At 43.0% G+C, this 19,940-nt stretch overlaps 2 protein-coding genes across 3 annotated transcripts in view; both read right to left on the reverse strand.

Annotated features, from left to right (window-relative positions):
- Nucleotides 1-279: 279 nt before the first annotated feature.
- On the reverse strand, nt 280-5,673 carry cry-dash (cryptochrome DASH). The gene is made up of 14 exons (XM_063483591.1): nt 5,352-5,673; nt 4,153-4,325; nt 3,675-3,768; nt 3,460-3,590; nt 3,218-3,366; nt 3,019-3,107; nt 2,842-2,915; nt 2,639-2,728; nt 2,470-2,549; nt 2,317-2,376; nt 2,056-2,213; nt 1,824-1,943; nt 1,458-1,634; nt 280-773 (listed from the first exon to the last, which is right to left on the reverse strand). Exons 1-14 carry the CDS (start codon nt 5,412-5,414, stop codon nt 666-668), a joined length of 1,566 nt encoding a protein of 521 aa, XP_063339661.1. The 5' UTR covers nt 5,415-5,673; the 3' UTR covers nt 280-665.
- A 1,799-nt stretch (nt 5,674-7,472) lies between these two features.
- map3k22 (mitogen-activated protein kinase kinase kinase 22) overlaps nt 7,473-19,940 on the reverse strand; it is a 38,301-nt gene continuing 25,833 nt past the window's right edge. Inside the window, exons 9-18 of one of the 2 annotated variants that reach the window (XM_063483587.1) lie at nt 18,867-18,985; nt 18,232-18,305; nt 16,574-16,635; nt 15,049-15,120; nt 14,361-14,513; nt 13,039-13,187; nt 12,806-12,937; nt 11,705-11,834; nt 10,270-10,447; nt 7,473-9,627 (exon numbers count right to left, since the gene is read on the reverse strand). In XM_063483587.1, coding sequence (XP_063339657.1) covers nt 9,399-9,627; nt 10,270-10,447; nt 11,705-11,834; nt 12,806-12,937; nt 13,039-13,187; nt 14,361-14,513; nt 15,049-15,120; nt 16,574-16,635; nt 18,232-18,305; nt 18,867-18,985 — 1,298 coding nt within the window. In that variant the 3' untranslated portion in view covers nt 7,473-9,398. Of the gene's footprint in view, nt 9,628-10,269; nt 10,448-11,704; nt 11,835-12,805; nt 12,938-13,038; nt 13,188-14,360; nt 14,514-15,048; nt 15,121-16,573; nt 16,636-18,231; nt 18,306-18,866; nt 19,001-19,940 lie in introns of both variants that reach the window. The other variant, XM_063483586.1, reaches the window with a different exon arrangement.

The following is a 19,940-nucleotide window of genomic DNA, read 5'->3' on the forward strand; positions in this document are numbered from 1 at the left end:
GATGTGTTATTTACCAAGTGGAGCTAACAACCCAAAGTGCGATTCTTTTTTTATTTTTAAAACACCGACATTATTGTTATTACTATTACTCCTGCGACCACAAGAGAAGAGAGCTTATCAAGGATGAATGAAAGTTCTGACCGGAGCGAGCTCCACAAAAAATAAATAGACATGCACGTTTTCTGTTCCCGTTTACTCTCATCTGTATTCATAGCTGCTCAAAAAGAGCGGACTGACTTCCTTGCTCTGATAAATGGAGGTCAAGATTTAGTGCACCAGATAGCAACTTTAATATAGCCGTTTTGTAACCATCACACATAAAACAAAAACAAAGTATAAATGCACAGAAAACCTGCAAGAACAAAGTAACAGCAATCTGTTCAAAACATCATCTGAGGTCATTACAGGTGATTCTGAATCATAACAAAACCACACTGTGGTTTTTCACAGTCGCTGCATAGCCGGAAACACAGCGAAGGATCCATAGAAGGCCCTCGATGTGGCAATTTTCTACAGAACTGATGGCCTGATCAGTTAAGTTAAAGCACCGTAACGTGTGCTTCCTCAAATCCTCATTCTTCAGCTTCCCTGGATCAATACATCAATGTGCCAGACAGATTTTCATGGAAACGGTTCAAGATTAAATCAGTGGAGCGTCCACGTGTTCACAGGTTCTTGCTTCTGGAGAAGTAGAAGTCGATGCCTCTATCCCGATGCTGTTTGGGGGTGTGAGACGGGCCTTTCTTTCCTCTTGGTGAAGGTCCTGTGCCACCCTAAAAAAAAGAAAGAAAGAAAGAAAGAAAAATATTTTTTTTAAACTGTATAAAAGAAAAAAGTGAGGTAACAGTGATGTTAAAGTGTCATTATTTACACACAATTAAAAATAAAATAAGAAGGAAATGTAGAAATTTGTTTTCAAATACATCTGAGGGACGGCAAGATATTTCACTGGGTAGAAAAGACACAAAAACAATGTTATGTCACAAATTATATTAACATTTTTTTATTTTCTAAAAAAATGCAATGGAAGTGTCGACCTCTTCTGATTTTAATAAATGAAACACTTTAAGGGGAAGTGTTCCGCTTGTTGCGGAACTGGTAACAACGTGACAACGGGCCCCAAATAGACTGGAGCAGCAGACGATTTTCTATTTACTGAGATATAAGTGCATGTTATTATTTATGGAAAGTTTAGTTTAAGTTTAGATAAAGCTGAAGAGTAACATGTAGTAATATCTGCCAGATACATGTAGTGGGGTAAAAGTGCAATATAGGCCTTGGAGCTGTAGTAGATAAGAAGTACTAAATAAAATTTAGTTGAAACTAGAACGTACAAACAATAGTGGAGTAAGTCTATTTATATCCAAGCGCTTTTATTTGCAGCAGTTATGGATTAAACACTAATATAGCAGCACTACACAATCACACTAACTACTTCCCTTCCCCCAGACACCCACCGCTTTCTTGTTAACGTGTCTGCTCCATTCAGGTGCCATGACAATGGGAGCGGGATAGGTGTCGCCGAGGGTCACATGAGCGTGGGCCAGCGCAGCGTTGCTGAGTGCCCAGGGTGTGTGCACATCACCTCCTCTGATATTCTGCAACTCTGGAACCCACTGTCGGACGTAATCTCCCTGAAAGACAAACGCAAACCGATGAGTCAAAACTGATTTCCTCACATTTTGTCCTATTTTTAATCTCAATAATAAAGCAGCAAAGCCTGCACAACAGGTGACTCAGCAGTTTTGTCTTGAAGCGCAAAAGGTGACGTTTTAGACAAATGTCAAAAGGAAATGAAACGGTGTTTACTTCGTCAAACGTACATTATTGTCATAGTCGAGGCCTTGTTTGATCATGTTGAACTTCCTGTTCTCTCTGGGGTCATTTCCAATGCCAGCGCTGTATAGCCAGTTACCATAATTGCTGCAGACATCGTGGTCGATCTTTGGAGGGAACATTTAAAAAGATGAGTTTTGTATTAACATCTGAATATTATATTCTTAAACAACTAAGCTTTGAAATAATGTATAAAGATAATAAACAACTACTGCTTACCAGAAGGGACTCAAACCACTCAGCTCCCATCCTCCAGTCAAGGCCCAGATCCTTTGTGAGGAAGCTAGCAACATTTTGACGCCCCCTGTTGGACATAAAGCCGGTCGCTGCCAACTCCCTCATGTTGGCGTCAACAAAAGGCACTCCAGTGCGTCCCTCTGTAAGTTCCAGTTGCACATAAATTCACCTTTATATTCGTATACTATACATACTGTTTCAGTTCAAAGGATATTTCATGCAGGATGAGTGAAGAGCACAAACCTTTCCATGCATCAAATAGCTTCATGTCCTTTTTCCATGGCACAGATTTGTCTTGAAGTCCTGAGTTGAAGTCACAGTGACATGAAATATACCTTTTCATGCAGACAACAACAATAATAATAAAAGTAACATAAAAACATCAGCTTACTGTACCTTTGACCTGAAAAATCCTATTTCCGTACTTCACACTCACAAACCTGAAGTAGTCCCTCCACAAAAGCTCAAAAATGACCCTGTAGGACAGCAGGGAAGCTCATCAGATAGGGAAAAAATAAAATATGACAAATATAGATTTTCACATATCACCAGCCTGTGTGCTCACCAATATGTGCTCTGATTAGCTGTCCGCTCCTTCTCGTACTGCTTGATCTGATGATAAATATATCTGGGTGAAATGCAACCCATTGCCAGCCTGCAGAATACCAAAGCCGCACCATTAGACAGAATCACAGGAATTACCTCAATGAAATATTAAACTCCACGTAGCAAAGTGGGGCAGAGAGGCAGTGATACATTTGTACTCACCAAGGTGAAAACTTGGTGGAATAATCCACACCGATTAAACCGTTACGCGTCTCTTTGTACGTTGCAACTGCATCCTTTAAAACAGACATCATGGAGGCTCTTTAATAGATCATCTGGGATTTTTTTTCTCCATAGCTCTCTAAACAGCAGCTAATGTAAAACACATATTGCACTCACAGTGTCCCAGAAATAGTGTTTAAGTCTGGCCAGGGCGTGACTCTCCCCACCGCTGCAGGGGAAGGCTGAGCGAGGATCAGTCACAGGCTCTGGAAGGGGAAAAGCATTTCAGCATTAGGTTTCTTTAGACATAATAAACATCCTGAATCATAAACACATAGAGTAAATGTGCGGACATGTGTCTTGGTGGATTGTTCACCTGTCTGTTGCAGGTCCTCTGCTGTAGGAATGGCTCCTTCCTCGAGGCCTGGGGGAAGGGGATTTAGCTTCTCTGGGGTCGAGAAGACCGGCCTCACCCTGCCCTCGCTCTCCACTGCCTTTCTGAACTGAGTGTACACATCGGGAAGCCTAAAAACACAGGGAAATATTACAAGGCACTTCTTAACCTGCAGTGTATCTTTCACGAAAAGGGTAGCTTCCTCTCTGTATCTGCTTTCACACCTGGACATGTGGGGGAACGGAAGATCATCTCTGTGGTACAATGTAGAGCCCCAGCAGGTATGAACTTTGACCTTCATCTGTACACACACATCTTTAACCCTTTTCTCCACATTCAGCTCTTCTGAGGTAACCTGTAGAAAAAGCACATGATGGTGAAAACCACGCTTCAATCACCAGACAGCACTTTTGCTGTTATCTGTAATATGAGAGAGCACCTCTTCATGGAAAGCCACACTACTGACAGAGCCCAGTTGCCTGATGAGGTCTGCAACTACCTCCTCTGGCTTACCCCGTCTCACCACGAGATTGCTGTCAAACACACACACACACACACAAAATAAACACAGAGACACATATATAAGCCTCACTCCATGCCAGGCAAGCTGCATCCTGGGTAGAGTGCTAGTTGACAGGAAAAAGTGATGGGAACAGTGTGTGCAGAAGCAATGCTAATATAAACATAACCGCTGTAAGTCCAGGTGCGTCCTGATCCTGTTACACGTATCAACTCAATCCTAGAAAGCCAAGGCCAGTGTCTTCACTGAGTTAACAATAACATGATAGAAAAGTAAACTTATCTCTTATAAACCTTTCATAGAGACTGTGAGTTAGCGACAGTGTAGCAAAGGCGAAACTGGACAGTGGGGTTAGGTAAAGAAAAAAGAACAATCTCGTCAGTGATAGTTTTATTACCTGCCTTTGTTGATCAGTGTGTTTCTGAGGTCTCTGATACTCTCCAGTAAGAAGCGCAGACGGAAAGGCCCAGTCTTTGGTAAGCTGTAGTTGTAAGTGCCCACATAGTGTCTGGGGTCGAAGCAGTACAGCGGGACTATGTGTTCAGCGTTTCTTTGGGCCCAGTGGAAAAGCTGCATATCGAGCATACAATAAACATATTGCAGCAATTATGTGAAACAGCACATTTGATTTTATGATAGAAACACCTTTTACTATTGATATGGATGGTAGAGGTGGGCTTGTTTCTGTCCTCCAAGTAGAGTATGTGACTCACTGAATTGTGTTAAATAAATACATTTTGTGTGCTTTGACAGTTTTTTTCTATTTGCTGTTGCTTTCTTAAGTTGCTGTACATTTAACCACTCAGTACCACTCTAGATATGGCTACTTTGTAAAAAAAAAAAAAAGAAAGAAAGAAAGAAAGAAAGAAAGAAAACCTAATAAACGAAAATTGAATTTAATATTTAAAATTCCCTGAAAGTTATATATATATATATATATATATATATATATATATATATATATATCTATATATATATAGATAGATATATATATAGATGTACATATATTTTTTTTTTCTTTAAAAAATTGTAACTAGATGTCACAAGTTTGTGGAAGCTTGTTTCCACCACCGGGGGAAAATGCCAGGCAGAACCAATGTTTTCTACAGTCATTGGGGAGAGTCCAAATTTGGAATTTATTTTCGGGTAAGTCGAAGTTTCGAGATACGTAACTCGAAATTTTAAGCTATTAAGTCAAGATACTAACTCGAAATTTTGATTTATTTATGCAATTTTTGCAGCTGCGAAAATAACCTTCGATAGTGTTAGATACTTAAAACAGGATAGGGGTTAAAAAGCAGTCCAGTTTAAAAATTAAAAGTGTGTAATCATTAGCTTTGGGGAACATGCTTTTATTCTGGAGGTCTTGTACCGGTAGTAATACCGCTGTAACGTGGCTGCAGGCAGTTACTGTAGGATTATTAGTTATTGCAGGAGTTATTGTAGTTTTAATGTCGACGTTAACATGTTTAAACAATTTCTTTAATGTCGTCAACAAAGCAAATAATTAACATGCGAAGTAATCGTGGTTTTTTTTTAAAAAAAACATTTAAGTTTAACAACGTCGCACTTTTTTCTACAAACTCATGTTCTTACCTCGTTGTCGTGGAGACGCAAGTCGTTTCTTAGCAAACATATAACTGTACGGGAGGAAGACATGTTTGCTTTGTTTCCACTACAGCAGCAACAGTCTTGTTTTAAGCACTGAGGAAGAGAGACCTCGGTGCCAGAGAGTTGTACGTCCCGGGTTGGCGGCAGTTGTCTCTTCGGCGGCTCCTCTCTGGCAGTCACGTTTTCAGACACGACGTTACAAAACGGCAGGTTTTGTAAGGTGGTTTTCTAACAGCTGCTCCGAAAGTGTTGGTGTTAATCGTTTTTAGTCAAAATTATCTAACTATTTATATTGTGTTATTTTCAAATTAGGCTTTATACTGACATTTAAAAAAATAAATCATATTTCGTATTGTCTTTGGATAACTAAGTAGTGTGTTTGTGTGTTGCCTTTTCTTATACCGTCTTATGAAAATATGGTCCTAACCACGAGTTTGCAGAGTTGAAGAAAAGCTATTTTATTGAGTCTTAATTGATAAAAAGTAAGAAGGCCATCAATAAATTATATGTATGTGTGTGTGTGTATACACATATATATATATATATATATATATATATATATATATATATATATATATATATGCATACAATTTTAAATTACATCCAATTTTTTCTTTAAAACAGAGTTACCGTGTAATAGGGATGTGTCTGTTATAACTATTAACTATTATTCAGTTAGACTGACATATAAAAACAACAAAATAATAGAAACGTAAGGCACAATTACAAAAGGTTCAGTCATTTAACTGAGCCTCTTGCAAATGACGTCGCAAAACCCCCAGGTGTCTACACCCATAGCCATTAGGTCCACAAAATAATTTATAAAGCTGTTCTGTAATATATAAAAGTACATATCAACAGCTGGAGATCATCTATGACAAAAACAATCATGCTGTGTCCTTTACTCCCATCCACTTTATCTTGGTGCCAAAAGAAACTTTTGATTTTGATACATCACATTTGCCCAGTAAGAATACATATGTAAACAGCACAAATAGTAATAAGCGTAATACCCTTAACGTTACGATTATGAAGGGATCCATGGAGAATTTTCTTCTCTGTAAGTGATTCAGAAAAATTTGAGAACCCGTGATCTAAATAGAAAAGAATTAAGCAAGTGGGTGAAATAAAATGCACACTCATGGCCACTTTATTCCTGTCCAGCTGCTTGGAATGGAAACATATAATCAGCTATGTGGCTGTTATTCATTTAAGGATGGTCAAGAAGACCTGCAGGAGTTCAGAATGGGGAAGAAAAGCTGTTTAAGTTATTTGAACATGGCATGGTTGTTGGTGCCCGACAGGCTGGTCTGAGTATTTCAGAAACTGCTAATCTACTGGGATTTTTCCACACACCCATCTCTACTGTTTACAGTTATGGAAGACCATGCTGAGTGCTACTCTTGTCAAAAAAGAACAGCAAATTCAACCTGCAGTTCACACAGGCTCACTGAAACTGAACAGTAGAAGATTAGAAAATTGTTTCTTGGTCTTATGTGCCTCAGTTTCTGTTGATATTTTGATGACAGGGTCACAATTTGGTGTAAACAGCATGAAAGCATGGATCGAACCTGCCCAGCAGTTAAGGGCAGTCGTGGTGTAATGGTGTGGGGGATTTTTTTGATACACTTTTGGCCTTTTTAAGAATTGTTTAGATACCACAGAGTATTACTGCTGACCATGTCCATGCCTTTATGACCACAGTGTACTCATCTTCTGATGGCTGCTTCCAACAGGATAACACACCATGTCACAAACCTCAGATCATCTCATCCTGGTTTCTCTAACATGACAATGAGTTCACTGTACCCAAATGGCCTCCCACAATCATCACATCGCAATCCAATAGAGCACCTTTGGGATGTTGTGAAACGGGAGATTCCCACCATGGAGCTACAGCTGCCAAATCATAAGCCCAATAAGAAAGTTGTTGATAGAGTCCAAAAGAAAATATCAATTTCACCATTCAACCATCCATCTATCAATCACGAGATCACAACTATAAATACATACATTAATGGAAAAAAATGTGTCAAAAAAGTCAGACTTTTAATTCAATTTGCAAAATTATAAAAAAAACATTCTGAAACACAGTCTTAAGACCTTCAATTTATTAAGTTAAATGTACAAAAGTTCAATGACTTGATACATTTCATGTTTCAAGGCTTTGTCATTCAGACCAAACAAACTACGCCCCATTCGAAAGCCTCCCAGTCTGTTCATCCTGCCTACCTTCTCTTAAAAGAGGCAACCATTCATTCTCCTGTCTAAATCACAGTACAATCTACTGTATAACGTAGCTATTTCAAATAGATTTTGTTTATAATGTAAAAAGAAATTTCATACAAAAGTGCAGAACAATATGTATGTACAGTATAATCTTTTGTTGGTTTTTTCATATAAAAGATTTTCAGCAAATCCTGCGTGTGCTTTCTACTAAACAGCCGCTCACCTTACAAGGAAGCTCTCTGCTTTGGCAGTGAACGTTTGTGTTTGCAAGCAGACTCAGGTAAGGCACTAAGGGTTGAAAAGATTGGATCATCATTCTTAAGTGCCTATGTGTTACAGCAAATCATGACACCTCCGACATCGATCCCCCACCCCACAGTTAAAGTTTCATTTCATCTCCACTTTACAGAACACATCATTCTGCTCCATCCTTCCAACTCAATGTTTTGTTTTTTTTGGCAACGTAATAATAAGCTCCACCTCACATGACGTCACAGAGACCACGGTGTGCCATCAAAGTCATTAAGAGACCCATTCGAGATGGCATGGAAAGCTAAATAAAGGCGTGGGGTGAAGTTACAGCAAAAAATATAAACAAGACGCTTCCTTCGGTCTAATTTCACAATCTTTAAAAAAAAGAAAAAAAGTGACGTTAATGCATCCGATTTGGTCTGTGCAGTGTACTGTGCACAAAGCTGCCATAACACAGGAAAGGCTATATGGGGCTCTGAGGTGGCAAAAAAGTCAGACATGACTAATACTGCACGTTTTCTAAAAGTTATCGAAAGGTTTCAGTCTCTGCAACGTTTCTTTGGCCACTTCTGAATGGAACAAGGCTCGCTGCATGGGAGGATGGAATGACAACAGTAGTGTTGGTATTGCTTAAGAGACATTGCACACGAATGCACAAAAAGAGTTCGGTTCTTCTTTTTCTTCTTTTACACTGGAACACAATTCTCAATAATATATAAAAAAAAAAAAATGCATCAAATAGAAAAATATCTCCTCGGCTGATTATCCTGCACGTCGGAAATGTTTCAATGCATGATATCAAAAAGTGCAACATTGACAATCCTTCCTAAAATGGGGTTGTTTTTGTGAGTGCTTATGAAAGCAGGGTACTGGTGACCCTCGCAGACGTTATAAAAGACATTCTTACTTACAAATTCTTATTGTAAGGCGTTGGCAAAAAATACATTTACATTTTGTTTTTCTAGAATGACAATAGACATCTCATCTGCTAGGATGACTTTATATGCATCATAGAAAAATATTTTACCATCTTAATTCTACCCACAGCTTTCTTTAGGCTGATGAGAAACTTACAGTACGGTCGCGTGTGATCAATGTAATCACAATTACGTCTCCTCGATCCCGAGACGCTGTTCTGCAGCAGTAAGTGGGTGTAAAGTGAGACCTAAAGGTTGAGACGCAACACTTTGCACTAACCTAGGTCACTTTTCCTGCGCTTGTTAAAAGGACAGCAGTCTGGAGCTTGTGAGACTGCCTTCTTGTTAGTGCCCTCCTGAGGGAACACCATGCAAAACCTCAGAGGACTCTGGAGGTCTTGACAGCAGTCACCCTTCCCTCTCAGGGAATAGTCCAAGTGGAGCAAGTAGGATGCAGGAGTCTCGACAAGGCAGACACTAGTGGTGGATAACAGGAAGTTGGGAGTGGTACTGAGCCCTGGAGCTTGGTGATGAGGGGAGGGGGCCCTGGGCATGGGATGGGCCGGAGAGGAGGGGATGCACCGGGGCCACGGAGGCCTCACAGGCAGGGAAGGGGAAGGGGGTCCACAGGAGCTCAGAAGCTGCCCTGAACGAACGGGTGGCTGAGCAGAAAGTCTGCAGTGGGCCTCCACTTCTCCTCCACAAACACCTGCCGCAGGAAGTCCCTGCAAGCCTCGGACACGCCCTCGGGAAGCGTGGGCTTTGTAGGCTGGGTGGCGATCTTAAAAATGGCTGCCATGGCTTCGTACTCGGCCCACGGGGGTTTCTGGGTCAACATCTCAACAACGGTGCAGGCGACACTCCTGAAGGAAAACAGCACAGCAGGAAAAATGATTTGAATGGAGCTCGGCTTGTGTCTATTGTCTACCTTGCACCTCCAACTGTTGTGTCAAATACCAGAGTTAACCCTTTGACACTAGCTCAAATCCAAACAAACTTATTCCAGTATTGTATTCTTTCTCTAAAGCTTGGAGCAACCAATTGCGCCCTAGAACAATGGGCCCAAAAACTGCTGAATCTCATAAAAATCTACATGGAAGACGCATAGGTTAACACTGTTTGGCAATGCAATGATACGTTAGTATATCTGGCTTCTTATCAAGTCTTTAAGTAAGCGCGCTCTCTTAGAAAACTGTATAAAGTGCTCTAATCTATACAGCCTTTATTTAAAGTTCATATTTATGTGAGTTTCTGAAGTAGCGTGTAACTGAAAAGTGTCCATTTGTTCATTTATTCCATTTATTACTCGACTGCATTTCTGATTTCAACGCCTCAGTGTTTTAAATATCAACAGTATTAGTAAACAGAGTGCATATAGCAGCAACTGATAACTGTATCATTTATTGCTCAAGGTCATTTTATTGCTTTTGCTTTTACAGCGACGGTAGCAATCTGATATTGTTCGCCCCTTCAATCAATACAGTTCTATCTAATAATTTCCTTACCACACATCAGCTTTCCTCCCATATCCCTCCCCGTTGATGACTTCAGGGCTCATCCAGTAGGGGGTGCCAGTGACAGACTTGATGCCTGTACCAGACATGCAGATGGTCTGGATACGTTTGCTGGCTCCAAAGTCTCCCAGCTTCACGTTTCCCGAGGAGTCTCTCAGGATGTTAGCACCTGGTGGATCGAAACAACACGAGCTTGAAAGTATTCAGGACTCTCCCGAGAGCTGTCAGACGCAAAGGGACGCTGACAATTTGGAGTTGCAATTATTGTTTTGGGTAAAAAGTGATTGGTGCCAGCAATTCAAGCTGACGGAAGAAGGCGAAAGGTCTTGATCGTTTGGGTAACTGAATACTGGCAGACTTATTTTTAAAAAGCATATCTTTCAGCAGTCTTTATACAAATCCTGCGCTTAGTCAGCTACGCCAAACAAGGAAGTTTATCTTTCTTTCACTTTTCTCACACTGAGGAAAAAGCCTCGTTGGGTTCAGAAAATTAAATACTAAATAAACTGTCTGCTCCACAAGAGACACGTTGAACCTCAACACCCTTTCTCCTCCTATCTTAGTAATTTTCCGAATGTAGCTCTGTCTATCCCATTTCCTTCAGCCACGCCGCTTGTTTGATCAGTGACTAATGTGCACCACTCGCCACTCACCCTCCACCCCCACCAAAGAACTGGCAGGCTGCAAAAGAAACTTGGAGGCTCAAACTATAACCTTTACTTTTTACTGCCCCGAGCTGCTTCTTCCACTGCCTGCACGTTTCCTGTACGTAGGACGACAGGTTCTCTGATAATTCCAGCCTTTGCAAATAAATTCAGAGAAACTTCCAGCTGGTCCGGAGTGAATGTGGACGTGCGTGTGGTGCCAAGCTTAAGTCCCTTTTTTTTTACTGCAAAAACAGAAATGTTCTGTGGTGAGATGAACACACCGTATATTACACGTGCAGAGCCTTTCTGAGTGGAAAGATCACACCCACATGTGCTCTTCATAGAGCCCTGCCTGGTCCTGTGAGACCGACTATCTTTTTCCCCCACCAGACAGTATATTCCCCTCTTTCTTGGCCGCCGCTTAACGACCCAGTAACTCCCAAAGCTGTGGGCAGCCAAACCAAAACCTTTCCGTCCGGTGCTGAGCATTTTTAGAACGGCCAGTTTCACCAGCACGAAGCCTAATATATCTCAAAGGGAAGTTGAAAATAGCACATTTTTCCAGGCACGTTCTGCAGACGACGAATGACCAAATGAGGAAATGTCAACCCGAATGAAAATGAATGAATCTGTAGTTTTGACACCCCCCCCCCGCCTATTGCAGCAGCTACTGCAATAGGACCCCACTGAAGAAAGCATTTCCAAGTGTGAGTGTTTATCGGTTACAAATCCAATTAAAATCCAACCTTGGCCTTTTTCGAGCTTGCGGCTTCGTTTACCTTTGATGTCCCGGTGTACAATCATGTTGCTGTGCAGGTAGGAGACTCCTTGGAGGATCTGCCTGGTGTATCTCTTCGTCACCTTCTCCGTCAGGGCCCCGTAGGCTTTTAGCTGGTCTTTTATCGAGCCCTAGAGAGACAAACAGAAAGCCTGTGAGCGAATGAATGGATGGGACGGACACGCATGCTAAATTAGAGAAAAATCTACATACACTTATTTTTCTGGAAAACATGGGTGTTCCAGCTAATTTGTTTGGGGTTTATTTGTGAAAGCAGCCTCTAAGCCAATTCTCAAGGCCAAAAACCAAGAATGTAAGCATATAACCTGCTGACAGAAGTCTGTTGACTGACTTTGAGTCCAAACTGCACCAGTGAGCTGCATTTCCTTCAATTTCCTGTTTTCCGCTCCTCCTGGGGACATGGCAAGAGCTAAGACCTGATCCTGTAACACCTGTGACGCACTCTTGGACTTGCGGTGGAAACAAAACCTCTGCCTGCTCACTTTCAGCTGTCAACGGGACACCTTAGGAGCTCTCGGGGTCTCTCCGAGGGACACACGGCCCTCCCTCCCTCGGGCCACTAAAGTGTTATCGGTCAGGCGCAGCAGTGAAGCCGTGCCACGCAGCCACACAAAAGCTTGGCTCTGTCACCTCCTGTCTTGCTTCTGCCAACTCTGGCGAAACGTAAACATTTCCAATTTCCAGACAATGTGTGACTAAGACACTCAGCGTCTCTGGGAAATAAAAAAAAAATAGCTCAGGAAATATTAAAAACAGGCTCGGGGACAGGGTCCGCAGGCGACAGTAGCTCATTAAAGTTGCTCATTTAGGGAGAATATGATCTCATAAAATGAGCTGTTCTGCTGACATCAACTGCGTGGAGGACATGTTTGTTGACAGCTGGTGACATTTCTAAATAGATTCTAGCAGATGTGGCTGGTAAGGGTTTGATTTTAATGTTTGTGTTAAAATGTCTCAGTACCTATCTTTACAGCCAAACCAAGTCCGGCGCGCACATTCTCAGACGTTAATTGTTCTTTCAAAATTTAAGGGCTGCTCGAGTGTGATTAAATTTACTTAAAATGTCCTGCAAAATACGCACCCCGGGCATGAACTCGACGAAAATGGTGAGTTTTCTCTGGTCGAGGTCCCGAAGGCAGCCGTAGTACTGCACAATCCTCTCGTGACGCAGATTCTTCAGCAGCTGAATCTCACACTCCAGAGCATTCACTTCCTGCAGCAAAAAAACAAAGAATCTTCAATTTATTAAAAAAAACCCATCTTATGCCATCAACTTCATGCAAATCCAAACAGTTTTGAAATATTTCCCCTCACCTTGCTGGTGTCTTGACAGTCGGGATCAAACGGCACCTGCTTGGCGGCCAGCTCGCGGCCTGTGTCGGCATCGTAGCAGAGGTAGACCTCCCCGAACGCTCCTCGCCCCAGCAGCTTTCCTTGTCTCCAGTTGACTGGCGCCCGAGGTGCTGCAGAAATGAAACGCCAGACTATGAATCCCCCCCTCAGTAATTAATTGTGTTGCTAAGCCTCCTAAGACAGCCAGCTTCTCTATGATATACGGATCTGAGAGCATGTTTAAAAAAAAAAAAAAAACTAAAGCAAACGTCAAAATCCACCGATCACACATCAACTTCACCGAGACCAGACGTTAAGCGCACCGCAATTTGTTAAATCACTCCCACTGCAGACCCTGGGGAAACCCCAGATATCACAGTCAAGCAGCGGAACCGCAACCCACCAACACACACACACAAACTGTGAAAGCCTAGAAAGCTCATCTGCGCGGCTCCCATGTTCTCAGGCTCAGACTCCGGGACTTTGTTTTGGAACCAGCAGGCTTCTCTGTGGCTGCGTTAGACTGTTTGGTCGCGCGTGGGTGAGACGGACACCAGAGACCGACACATCGACCACAGACTTATGAGCCAAGCTTTGGTATTATGATGAAGACAGTTTCTGGGCAGGATGTATAGACTAAATGAGGACAGATGTGATTAGTGAGCCCATAAAACAGCTTAATTTGGACGATGAGGGGGAAATTCTGCCTGTGACACACAGTACGACAACTGTGCATTACATCTATCCTCATTGATATCTATTATACATTATAATGCATCTGTTTAAGGAAGACACAACCCTGAAATAGTGGAACTGCAAAGGTTTTATCTTGAATCATTGAAATCAGTCATTCCTCTGTTTAAATTAGGAACCATCTGATCACAGCGGAAGTGAACAACACCGCAAACGCGACAATCAACAGTTTAGTCAACACATAATTATGTGGAAGCTATTTTTCTCACATTTTTCAGTCACTTTCACACTAAAATACTCCAGTTTCAGCCTCTCTGCTGTGAGGATTTTCTGCTTTTCTCTGTTTTAATGCTATCGAGAATGCAAGTATAGTATTTTTTTTTTTTAAGTGGCTGCTTAGTTTTCAAAGATTAAATGCCTAATATTTAATCAAGACAATAATCAGCACATGTCCACTAACAGTTGGATTGCCCGTGTCCATTTTTTGTATTTATATTGAGGTCATCGATGGCAATTGGTCACATGAGCCAAACACACAACTATTACAGATTATTTTACAGTGTCGAGCGCACGTTCCCCCTGTTTCAAAAGATTTCAAATGAATCACTTACACTTGGCTGTACCTCGCTGGGAGCTTTTGCCCAGCGAGCGCAGGTCGCTGTACTGCAGCGTGCTGTCTCCATTATAGCTTCGAGTGCGGCTGGAGGGAACCAGCTGAAAAAGGTTCTCCTGCGGCATGAAGCTCCGCGGAAGTGTCCTACGTCCTGAAAACACATAAACGAACATAATCAGACTTGTCATACACTTTACTCTTGATTCCATTGTGAATCTGTTTTCATACAGTTAACTTCACAGGTGCAGTGCATAAAGTCTGCTCTTGGCCGAGACTTGAGGCCAGCCAGAGCAGAGTGCCTTTCGCCACTCCATCCCACTTCCCTTCAGACAGGAAGCAGGGCGCTGTGTTTTTATACAAGCTTGGGTTCACCGCAGGGAAACGTAAATCACTGCTAGCCAAGGTTAGCCTCTGAGTAAGCAATTACTAGCAGCTGCCTGAAACAGCGAGCCAGCAGTTCGTGTAATAAATCTCCACGAGGTGCAAAGAAACTCTCTAAAAGAGGAGAATAATATTTGAAAATATCTTGTTTGAAAGTAAGAAATATGCATCTGAAGTTAGAAGACTGTGACCACACTGCAGGACAAAGAGTGGTCTGTGTCTGTGTTGTTCTTTAGACATTTGTTCTGTTGTTATTTCTGTGTAACAGCGCTGTTGTAATTGTTCAAGCAAAGCTGGTTTCTTACTATCTCCGTAATCCTTGCTGCGATTTGGCAACTGGAACTGGCGTGGGAAAGTCCCTCCTTTTCCATGACGACCTGAAAAGAGAGGATTGAGGCAAAGAGAGGTGTCAGCAAGCAAAATAATTCAAGCCTCGACGATTAGTCTCGCATTACACCCAAATTACAGAAACAATGCTTCTGGATTCACAGTTATGTGTTTACCCACTTCTTAAGTCTAATAATGGCGGTTTAAATGCTTGGAAGGCCACTCAGACACTGCATTCCCTTTTTTGCTCATCCCTGATGTGTCAAATCAAGCTGTGAAGCAGCAGAATGGAACGCGGCTCTTTGCACGCTGAACGGGGCCGCCTCTCTGCAGCCAATGCGGAAAGTGAAAGCAGCTCGCGTGTGCTAGCTTAGCATTAGCTCTGAACAGTGGAGCAGAAACTCAAGGCGGGGTGTGGGGGGGCTGACGCATGAGAGCACTGACACTTACCCCCCCTCTCACAGCAAACACACAATAAACGGAGAGGAGCGGAGCCACTTGGAATTGAAAGCAGCTGTTCTGTCAGATGACTGCCTCCCCTCATGCTGTTTTTGTGGCTGTATCCCATGGATACCGGAGTTATTTTTTGTGTTTGGCAGAGTGGGATGGAGAGGAAAAATCTACTCACAGGGAATGGTAAACAAATACTGTAGCCCTCAGCAGAAGGGCCACACAGCTTTACATCTGGGAGGGTGGTGCGTGTGTGTGCAAGCACGTGCTTGCGTACCCAAGTGGGTCTTCAAGTTCTGCTGCAGCTACAGTATGACGTTCCCTCATCGGCACAGACAATGTGCAGAACTCCCTTTTTTCATTTACAGCATGGGGGGAGCTGAAAGGGGAAAGAGAAATGGCCAGATTGAGAGAGCCAATGCAGCTTCTCTCTTCACGAGGGCTAGTGTGGCTTTATCTCTCATCCTGCTTCATTTGATCTGCCTTCTGAAGGAAAAGAGGACAGACCGGGACCCCAGGGACAGAGACAAGATGAGCGGGGGGCCATTGAGAAGAGAGGGGAAGTGATCATGCTGCGGCAGGGCAGCAACATCTATTAAGAGTGGAGTTTGGGATGAGAGATAAGATGGGATGAGGTAAAACAGAAAAAGGCAGTGAATAGAGGGGTCTACACAGGGGGAGTGTATGGAAGATAGTAAAGGAAGAGACGCAGTACTATCTTACTTCGCCACCTCATCAGACTTAAGAAACACAGCCGAGATTCACCACAACCCATTCTTCATTTTAAGTATATACGTACAGATACAACCCTAAAATAATATAATCTCCACTTTCATTAGCATTCTCTTCAAGGGGAAACATTTTAGATAAGCAAGAGCCTCTCCTGTAAAACTGATTGTGGAGCTATAAGAACCACAGCAAAAAGTAAGAACAGACAAAGCTTCCAAATAACAAACACGCTTTTTACACCTCTCTCTGTTTGGCAGCTGGGGGCTGAGAAGAAGACATTTTTAGAACTGGAGAGAAACTGCTGCAAGATTTGTCCCCTCTTACCTTTGTATTCGAAGTTGAGGTTCAGGTAATTATTGTCACGGGTGTTCTGTGAGTAAGGAGGGCTGAAATGACAGAAAGCATGAAGAGAAAGTTGAAAAAAAAAAAATTCGCTCTTTTGGTTGCTAATTTCCCCTTATCTTCAAACAAAGTCTGGCTACAGCTGCTGGCCTGAAACTTCAGAATGGGGCTCGACTGCAAAGCGGCACAAAACGCAGGGAATGGCTTTGGTATTCAAACTACCTTCCTGTCACTCACAGCTGATGTAAAACAACAAAGTGGCAAAATTTGAAAAATTGAGCTCTAAGGTAGGAAGATTTGTGCACTCACAAAGTCAAACTGCTCGCCACTGAATTAGCAGCGATATAACATATGTCACTAAATGTCTGTATGTGCATCCAACCTCTCGCCCTCCCTGGACATTTCCAACAAACCCCGTCCCGACGAACCGACAGAGAGTGACGTCTCTGTTGACCGCAGGGCGGCGCGGGGCCACGAGACCCCTGGATAAGGGGCACGCATGCCCGTTCGCAGGGAAAAGTTCCATGCACTCGTTTCCTGCCATTGTTCTGCAGCCTGGAGCCCTGATAAGCCTCGTGCAGGTAGAACTGTTTCCGTCCTGCTCTCTCTCTGTCAGCTCCACGCTTGCTCGCTTTTATTCTCCCTTTGATTCAAATTCACTCTTTTCTCTCCTCAGCCTTTCCCACTTTACTCTCACTCTTTCGCCACTTCTCATTTTCTGGCTCAGTTTTTCCAGCATGTTGCTTGCTCACTCTCTCACATCTCCCACTCAGTCTCTGTTTCTGTCTGTCTCTCACGCGCGCGCTCTCTCTCTCGTGATAACAGAGGAATCCAGGCGTCCAGATAAGAGTTCTGTCGCTATGGCAACAGCAAAGTGACCCGATTCCTTTTCGACACAGACAAGCGAAGGAAGGGTCGCAGGGAAGCTACGCTGGTCTTTAGCACATTTACAAACTTTGATAAAAGCCTCTGGCTGTTGCAACACAGACGCTCACATCCAAGTGTGTACACAAGCACTCTGTGATACAAACCATGTCTCGCATCTCCGCAAACAAGGACGTGTACATATATATTACAGATTAATGAAGGAATCCGTATCTGTCAGTTTATGTGTGGCTGACAACCTCGTCCCATCTACTTAACAGCTGATCACACCGATCACCAGCATGTAAGCCATTTAGGGAACATCGATAAATTGCAGCTCCTACTGATAGCCTGAATTTAAGACGTTTAGGGAACAGCAGGAACTTGGAACAGACATCTGGGGAACACTTTTTAGCCTCTGACATCAACACATAACCCACAAATGAGGTGTTTATCGTAACAATATGTTTAGTGCCGCTACAGAAAATAACCTTTATCACACACCCCAATGTGCATGACTACAGTTATGCATTTTCTTAAATGTCTGCCTCTAGCGATGCACATGGATGACAAACCACATGAGAAAAAAAAGTTGCAGTAAACTTTGAGCACACTGGTTTAACACAAAAAATAAAATAAATAAAAATTTAAAGAAGAAGAAAGAATTCAAGCCTGCTATCTGCTATATCGGCTGAAAACAGTGCACGTTCTTGAGTAGCCACTGTATAAATCCACAACGACGAGGGCTATAAATCACCCGCTCCATGATGACTCACCTGTCCAGTGCTTGATCTATTGATTGACAGCTGCTCGACAGCGAGTTGTCTGCACTCCCAAAGGGATCCAACATCTGACAGATACAATAACACAAGGAGACCGAGGGTCACGGAGCATGCAATCATACAGGGGAGAGCATACCAAGCAGTGCGAGTGGAGTTGTGCTTGTTACTGTCTCACGTCTTAAGAATTTGAAGGGGGTTGAATAATGTCTGACATCCTCTTTAAATACTGCACAGAAATGTTATATGTGGCTATATAGCCTTGTAAAATCAATTTAGTGCTAGTACTGCTGCTGCTGCTAACAATACAAGGCAATCCAGTATACGAGCAGAGTAAACAATGAATCACCAAAGACTGTTCAGACGATTAAAATCTCAACAAAAACACAGTTCTGCCCTTCCAGTCAAGGACTCAAAATATTTCAGAACTATGTTAACTTATGGGGAAAAGAATCTATGAAAACAGCCAATATTGGTCATTTCAGTGCATTAACTGCAATAAATTAACTACATTTGGTTGAATAACTGTCCACCTGCCAAAGACATCAAAAAGATCTTTTTTCTGAAGTCTATTCAAACTTTTTCAAGAAGCAACAATGCATAAAGCATTTATTCTGCTGATGGACTCTTACACTTTGGTCTGGGTTTTCTGGGATGAACTCCCCTTCACTGTGGATGCTGGTGTAGGAGCCCTGGCGGGCGATTTGCTGCTGCTCCTCAGGGACGCTGCCTGGCGGCGGGGACGTCCGACCTGTGTGGAGGGAACCTGAAAGTGACGAAAAGAAGCACCAGGGGCGGCCAATAAAAGAGAGGGGAATGAAACAATTAAAGTTAAGCAGATGAGTAATGCAAAAGGTGGAAGGGGGGGGGGTAAATGAGAGCGAGAGGAGAAATTGAGGAGAAGTGGAGGGAGTGCGGGAAGATGAAGAGATGGGAACGAGGGGCAGAGGGGAGAAAACGGCGTCACAGTGTTATTCATGGGTACGAGTTCAGCAGTGCCAGGACTGCAAGAAATGATTTACTAAACTACACTGCCGCCACCTCTAACCTCAATTACTGTGACGAATGCTCTCCTGGCTGAGCTGCGGCGGAGACTGAGCACTCGTCCTTGTCACGGTAAAAAGATCTACTGAAACTATCGCAGACTGGGCTGACAGGAATACTGAAACAGCGCAGAGAGGCTAAAAGGCACTAAGACGAATAGAAGCGTTGGAAATACGATCAAAGTCTTGTTGTTTGACTGAAGGCTGCAAATTACAACTGCTTTGTCTCGACTGTTCAGCTTTTCTGCCTCTTTCCCCCTAACGCCGCAGTCTGCTCCCATACGTCATCGAGGTACCCGGGTTTACATCACGTCTTCACTCAGCCGTACACCGTGACCGCTCTCCCGTCACCTCTCATCTGCCGCTACTCCCCGCGCTCCTATCTCGGCCCGCTCGCCTCGTCTCGCACTCGTGCCTCGCTGGCAGGGAGGAAAACTGATCGAGGGCCGATAATTCTGGACGATTTATGCGCTTGCGGCCACATGACGAAGATAGGCTCACAAGAGTGATCACAAAGGGTTCTCAGCTGCTATGCAAAGATGCAAACGTGATGGCAGGAGCGAGCACCGGTTTGATTCTGAGCGTGTCTGAGGCCGAGATACGACCGAAACGCTGACCTTTCTGGACAGAGCTGATATTAAAATAAACCAAACATGCCTGGGG

This window comes from Pelmatolapia mariae, linkage group LG9, assembly GCF_036321145.2.
Source record: "Pelmatolapia mariae isolate MD_Pm_ZW linkage group LG9, Pm_UMD_F_2, whole genome shotgun sequence".
Taxonomy (NCBI): Eukaryota; Metazoa; Chordata; class Actinopteri; order Cichliformes; family Cichlidae; genus Pelmatolapia; species Pelmatolapia mariae.

What these genes read in the sequence shown, in the direction of transcription:
- cry-dash (XM_063483591.1), bottom strand. Translation starts at nt 5,414, where the DNA reads ATGTCTTCCTCCCGTACAGTTATATGTTTGCTAAGAAACGACTTGCGT. An exon ending in ACACTGATCAACAAAGGCAG is followed by an intron (nt 3,769 to 4,152) that starts GTAATAAAACTA and finishes TGTGTTTGACAG; the next exon opens with CAATCTCGTGGTGAGACGGG. An exon ending in AACACTATTTCTGGGACACT is followed by an intron (nt 2,916 to 3,018) that starts GTGAGTGCAATA and finishes TCTGTTTTAAAG; the next exon opens with GATGCAGTTGCAACGTACAA.